This window comes from Lepisosteus oculatus, chromosome 22, assembly GCF_040954835.1.
Source record: "Lepisosteus oculatus isolate fLepOcu1 chromosome 22, fLepOcu1.hap2, whole genome shotgun sequence".
NCBI classification, from domain to species: Eukaryota; Metazoa; Chordata; class Actinopteri; order Semionotiformes; family Lepisosteidae; genus Lepisosteus; species Lepisosteus oculatus.
This window is the reverse complement of record NC_090717.1, coordinates 2,103,178-2,110,564: the sequence shown is the minus strand read 5'-3', so window position 1 is coordinate 2,110,564 and position 7,387 is coordinate 2,103,178. Positions and strand designations below refer to the sequence as shown.

The 7,387-nt window shown below is 40.8% G+C and overlaps 1 protein-coding gene across 1 annotated transcript; it reads left to right on the top strand.

The window, feature by feature from the left end:
* Positions 1–6,158: 6,158 nt before the first annotated feature.
* Positions 6,159–7,028, top strand: LOC107079704 (allatostatin-A receptor-like). The gene has a single exon (XM_015365857.1). The coding sequence runs from the start codon at positions 6,159–6,161 to the stop codon at positions 7,026–7,028; it is 870 nt and encodes a 289-aa protein (XP_015221343.1).
* The last annotated feature ends 359 nt before the right edge of the window (positions 7,029–7,387 follow it).

Below are 7,387 nucleotides of genomic sequence, written 5' to 3'. Positions count from 1 at the left end.
CTCAATAAACTAGTTACACACATGAAACCCACCACATCTATTTTAGATCCCATTCCCACCACTTTATTTCAGTCCTGTTTCTCTTCTCTCTGTCCCATTGTCCTCAATATTATAAATGAATCTTTGAGCACTGGCATTGTACCAATGGTCCTCAAAACTGCTGCCATTACCCTAGTGCCAAAAAAGCCTAACATGGCTCTCGACAACCTTAACAATTTTTACCCCACCTCCAACTTACCCTTTCTTGCAAAAAGTCTAGAACGTGCTGTCACACTTCAGTTACATACCGTAACCACCTCATAACAAACAACCTTTTCGAACCCCTCCAATCTGGCTTCCGTCAACTTTACAGCAGAGAAATTGCCCTAGTCAAAGTCACTAACGATCTTCTAATGGCTTCTGATTCTGGTTCTCTTTCTATACTCATCCTTCTTGATCTCAGTGCTTCTTTTGACACTGTTGACCATAACATCTTACTTTCTCATCTTGAGACAGTGTCTGGAGTTTCTGACACTGCTCTCAAATGGTTCAAGTCTTACCTCACTGATCGCTGTCACTTTGTCTCTCTTAATGGGCATAGGTCTGAAATTGGTCTTGTTAAGTCTGGTGTTCCTCAGGGCTCAATACTGGGCTCCTTGCTCTTCAGCATTTACAAAGCACTTTGAGAAGCCACCTTTAAAGGCGCTATATAAAATAAAGTTTATTATTATTATTATTATTATTATTATTATTATATCGTCACTCCATAATGAAGTTATGCACCTGTCGCTTGGGAATTATAAAATTGCTTTCCAGTCTTAGCACATCTATTAATCAGGAAGTTTATTTATTAATAAAGCAGCATTTATTAATAATGATGTTTAATGCCTATCTTTATTAGTAGCTGCTTTACAGCTAATGCATGTAGAGCCTTTAGTATGTTATAGTGAATTTTGGGGAGTGAAGAGAAATAAAATAAAAACTAAGGCCCTTGGGGATTTGGGTCTGATATATTATTTTTACATCTTTATGTTCTTGCATACACTCTCAATTAAACTGATCAAAACAGTGAAGGATGTCTAGAGAAATTATTTAGAATGTTTTACTGGTTTTGTAGTGACATCAAGCCTTTTTCTCAAGGGAATATGAAAACAAAAAGTTGTCATGCACTGAACAATTACCTGGATGTCAAGATTTGGTCACTAAAATAATTTAATTTGCAATTGTGCACTTTACAGCAGATAGCCACCTCTATAACTACCATATACAGTACAGCATCACTAATAAAGAGCATCTAACCACTAACAGGAAGGTGCTTAGTGCTTGTAAGAGTGACACCAATGCAGAGCCTTTGAATCTCTGACACAAGGGGCAAAAACTGGAATTATAATAATAAGGGAGGGAATATTGAAAAATAATTATATTTAATTATATTGTATGGGTAATAGACAATCAAATCTGAAGGTTTGTACACTTGATTAATTTAGACACCTGAAATTAAACAATGGCTTATGATTGTCATACTGACTCAAAGGAATGAAATAAACATTTTGTCAGATCATGTCACGTCTTCAAATTATTGGTTTGCATACACTCTTGAGGTCACTTACATTTGAAGGTGTAAGAACTATCTGCATATAATCTTTATTTCTAAGCAGTTTTCAACAAATCCAAAGCAATCTTCAACAGTACACACATAATGTATCATAAAGAAGTGACAATGCCCACTGTTGCAGTATTTAGTGATCTTGAGTGAATTCTGCAACTGTGCTACTGAACTTGGACTTCAGCAGATTCAGAAAGCCATAATCAGCAGATCTCAGACTATACTCATACAAACAGTCCTTAAAAGAATTTGGACATACAGTCCAATACACTTCTTTATATTAAAAGAGGACAACCTTTATGTGCACTCTAAGTTCCACAGAGATCCTGTTCATTTAATAAAGGGCCAGTGTTTGGCTGATTGAGAACAGTTGCATTTAACACACAGTCCATAGAATTCTGGATATATATAACGCTAAGAATTCTTACAAACTGGCACCAATCGCGATGGGGGATGCCAGTACCTGTGTTGGTGAACTTCTACCGCTGCACCATCGAGAGCATCCTCACCAACGGGATCACCGTGTGGTATGGCAACACCTCTTCTCAAGAAAGAAAGGCTCTGCAGAGAATGGTCAATATGGCCCAGAAGATCATCGGCTGTGGTCTCAGCGAGATTAAACAGCTCTATGTGGACCGCTGCCATGGTAGAATTCTGGCCATCACAGAGGACAGTCACCACCCCGAGCATGAGCTCTTCACCCCACTGCCCTCAGGCAAGAGATACAAGATCATACGGACACTGACCACCAGATTCTTCAATAGCTTCTACCCACAAGCAGTGAGATTGGCGAAAACATTTAGCCACCCCCCTCGGACCACACCTACACCATCACCATCTACCTCTCTATGATTTCTTATCTATTGCACATCTCCAGTCATTGTTTACACGTCTGTATTGTTTACATTCAAACTGTCTACATGTTTACTTGTACATTGTCTACTGTCTGTTTGTATATTGTCTTGATGCACTGGCTGCACTTTGTGTTTTTACACTTGTTTTACAATTGAGAGACTTTCTGTAAGTAAGAATTCCATTGTACCAGTACATATGGCAATAAAGTTCAAGTTCAAGTTCAATGAAGAAGCAGAGCACCAGATGGTCCACCTCAGACCAGATAACTTTTAAATCAACTTTATTTGTCAGTATACTTACAGAGATGCATAGGATCATGAAAAGTATTTCTCATTAGTCTCAGGTTCAGTATATACAGAACAGCAGACAAGACAATAGACAGTAAATACAAAAATGTAAACAACAAGTATGGTACTAGTATGACAGCACCCATATCTGTTAAAAACAGTGCAAAAGTACACAGTGCAAACTAATACAGCATTCAATTCAAATAGTACAACTCAATCAAGTACAGTTTGAAGTTCAAGTTTGGCTTACATTCAGTTGTCGGAGGTAAGGTGGATGTAGTGGTGTAGGAGGAGTCGTTGTGTGGTACAGGAGGAAATGAGGAGAGATCATAGTTTTGTGGTGGGAGTTGCGGGGGGGGTGGGGTCACAGGGTTGACGGCTCTGGGGAAAAAGCTGTTTCGGACTCTTGTTGTGTGGGACTGGATCATCCGGAACCTTCTACCAGAGGGTAGGGGGACGAACAAGTTGTGACTTCTGAGTTCTCGCTCAGATCACACCTGTTTCTTACCACCTGGCTCGTGAGAGGTACGATGGTATGAAACGCTGAGCTCAAGTCAATGAACAGCATTCTTGCAAAGGTGTTCTCTTTATCCGTGTGGGGTGTAAACCTGTAGAGATCGCATCCCCCATGGAGCGGTTTGTGCGATAGGCAAACTGGTGAGGATCAAGTGTATTTGGGGTGCTGGCCTTAATGTGTGATATAAGTAGTTGTTACGAGTTCGGCCAGTAAAACGGAAACTAAGAAGTGAACCCGAATCCCGGAGCTGGAAAATAACCCTGCAAAAGATATTTTCCGCAATACAAAAAATCAAGTCAAAAAGGGAAACCAGTAATCCTAAATCCAGAGAGCACGATTGTGGAGTCAAAGCCGTAGTCCAAGATCCGTACTTCAAGGGAGAAAGCCAGGAATCTGAAACCAGGGAGAGTATTTTCCAAAGCCAAGCCGTAGTCCAAAAGCCGTTGTCTAAACGGAGAAATGCAGGTGCAAACCGAAAAAGTAGTACAAGGGGAATGAGGCGTAACGCGGCAAAGTCGCTCACAAAGAAAACCATACTGAGCGAGGAGGTTAGGGAAAACTGTTCTTAAGTATAGAATGAGATGGAGGTGTGGTGGTGAATAAGTGATCTGAGAGGTTGTCTAATTCAACTTGGTCTACGCCTTCTTCTGCTAACCGAACTCCGCTGCCGGGAAGCAGGGGTCGTAAAGGTAGTTTTTCAAACCACTTCATTGTGATGGGGGTGAGTGCATTAGGGCGGTAATCGTTTAGGCATGTGGGTGCAGATTATTCCGGTACTGGCACGATGGTGGTTGTTTTGAAGCAGCTAGGTACAGTAGCCTGGGCCAAGGACAGGCTGAAGACGTCAGCGCAGGCATCAGCTATCTGCCGGGGACATGTTCCAAGTACCCGGCCAGGGACGCCGCCAGGTCCAGCAGCTTTCCGTGTGTTCACTCTTCTTAGTGATTTCCGATAATCACCTCTTCTGACAAGCGGCTGAGAGCCCATCTGTTCTTCAAACGTCGGGCGGCGATAGTGATCGGTTCTGATGTTAATCAGTAAGAGGTGGAGCGACGACGGCTCTCATGAGGGTGAGTAAAATAGGACTCGGATCACCCAAAAACACCTACACGCTCTCACCAAGCTCTCGTCTCACCTACAATCCCAGCACACCCACCTTCACCTGATTTTGAGTGTCAGGTGAGAGAGCACTGGGGTCTTGCCTGAAGAATCTACCTGCTCACAACTTCCGAGTTACAGTCACAGCTCAGTCATGACGCTTCTGCTGCTGCCTTCAGAAATACAGGACATGTGAGGATTTTGCATTTAAAAACGATTACCACGCAGGTGACAATTCAATACATTTCAATTTATTTTACTACATAGGTCTTTATTTCTTCGTTTCAACACTCATGTAATATACAAAGGAACAAGTAATAGGTTTATTCCATGCTGAAAAAAAGAAGAAAGAGAACACAATATATATATACATGTAATATATACATGACTGTAATTGTTTTTACAGAGCACTTGCTGTATATCTCTAGAATATAATTGGTCCCCGGTGAAGTCTCTCTAGAGAGGAAGACACATGGGCAGCTTTAAGTTAATTTCACAAGCTGGGTCGCTAAATGGTCAATTCTTTTGAAAAACGCCGTTCCTGGGTATTTTGGAAAGGAGTGTATGTGTACACGTGTATTCACAAATATATCGATCACTGAAAATGAAGCTTTTGTATTTACTGTAACTCTTGAGAATAAACAAGTAATAGGTTTATTCCATGCTGAAAAGAGAAGAAAGGAAACACAACGTTTCGGCTGTACACCCGAAGAAAGCTCCGCGACCGAAAAGTTGTGTTTTCTTTCTTCTCTTTTCAGCCTGGAATAAACCTATTACTTGATCCTTTGCAGCCTACGCATGCTGACGCGGCGACCCACCTGAACTACTCTTAAGAATACAGTCATTCAGATTCACTCACAGACAATTTTGTAAATCCTTTTACCTGCTGCTGTGATTTTTTTTCTTTTCAATCTTGTTTTGTGCAGAAAAAAAAAAGAAAATTGTGTAAAATTAACCACGACTGCAACAATAATTACGTTTACATCAATCTTCACAGCAAGATAATATTGTTTACAAAAATAAAAAAAAGTCGAGAGATAGCGATGAGACTGTAGGAATATTATTTACAGTCCCTCAAGCGTCTGACCTGCTCGATTGCGGCTGTCTGATTCCATGAGAAACAGTATCTCATTCGGTTTAATGGATTATGGCGCCATCTTTTGTCCATTAGTGGTATTTTCACAGGACTGACTGCTCTCCTGAAATAAAAATAATAATTCCTAACACGTAAATAGGACACTCCACTCAAAGCGCTTTACAGGTAATGGGGATCCCCTCCACCACCACCAATGTGCAGCCCCACCTGGATGAAAATGATTTATTTTATTATTAGAATCACGACTAAAGGAAATGCGACTTTTGATTAAATACTATAAATCATGTAATTTTGTTTTGTTCAACACGATAAGGGTTATAATAGAGAGGGAACCATTCGGTGTGAACAGAGATGAGCTCGTCTTGTATTTATATTACCATCCTGATCGTTTTATGTTTATGCCAGAGAAGCTGCTGCTGTCCTCACTATGTCATGATGAACACGCTATGTTCAAATACAGAAAAGCACTGACTTCAATTTTATGATTTCAGACGTTTTCCATTCAGCAATTTTGAAAATGTCATACAACGCTTCTTTAGTTAACAACACTTTTCAGAATGTAACTGTCATATTTGATAAAATGATAAAAATGCAACCTACCTGCAGATTCTGAGATCGCAAGTTAATTATACCCGGGAGGCCGGGAAAAAAGCAGACGTGGGATGTGTTCGCCTATTAAAATTCCAAGTCAACGTCGCCGGATCCTCATTTCGCCAAGCGATGGTTTCTCTGAACCTCACTGTGCCGTTAGCGGTGGACTTTAATGAAGCTGCAGATTATTTCATTTTTATAACCAATCTACTAATTGCTACAAGTGCAGTTCTCGTGGCTGGCTCGGTGGTGTTGGGTATTATTTGTAAAAAAACACTCCGAAGACAAAACAGGTTCATTTTCATGCTGAACACCAGTATAAGCGACACTCTGTCTGGGGTAGGTGGTTACTACATCGGACTGTTTGATGTTCAGGAGGGATTTCCTTCCAGAAACGGCACCTATTACATAGTGCCTTCGCTACTGGGAGTCAATATTCTGACCATTATGTTTGCACAGTTGGATCGATTCCTTGCTGTTGTTTATCCTTATACTTATAATCATTATATAACAAGAACTATAGTTATAGGAGTTTGTGTTTTCTGCTGGTTTTACACTTATTTGACATTAACGGTTCAGAACCTCCTCACCGTTGACGCTGCAGCAAAATTGAGCGCTTACGGCACTCTGTTGCTCCAGGCAATAATAATCGTGAAAGTGCTGATGAACGTGAAACTGTACCTCATCGCTAAATACCAGATTGCTCGCGAGCCGCCGGGTCCAGAGAGAGACAGCAAGAAAGAGTCCCTGAGACTCATCATCGTGGTGGTAGTCTGCTTCCTGGCGCTCTGGACTCCTGACTTTTATTACATTATCCTGGTCCAGTTGACCAGATCCAGTTACATATTCACGAACAACGCCAGCGACCCTCTGAGCATGATGATAAGATTATCTGCAACCTGTACCCCCGGACTGTACATCTGGGGGAGCCCCGCTCTCAGGGAGGCTGTGCTGAAGACGGTGTGGGGGAGAGTCTGTCCCCCACTGAGAAAAAGGTAAAAACTGTATCAAGAGAAAATGATTCATAGCGTTAGTGGTGATCGGAGAAATGTACTTACAAATATTTTACACTCTGTTTTATCTATACTGTTAAACAGTTCATAACTTTACTGATGATTCTAGTACCAGTAGTACAGGAAGCTTGTTCATTCCCCGTTTTATCTGTAGTGTAAAAATACAAATTGAGAGAATTGTAGTGTCAATTGTGTTAAAAATTATTTTTTTTTCGGATGAATTTTCAGTTCTGAAATTGTTTCCTTGATTTTTCTAATCACGTTCTTACATGTTTTAACTTCAGAAAAGAAAAGTCACAAAGGAGATGACCCCGAACTGCCAGTCTTGTCCTTTTGGTCGTTAGC

Coding starts and splice junctions, on each gene's coding strand:
- LOC107079704 (XM_015365857.1), top strand. CDS start 6,159: ATGGTTTCTCTGAACCTCACTGTGCCGTTAGCGGTGGACTTTAATGAA.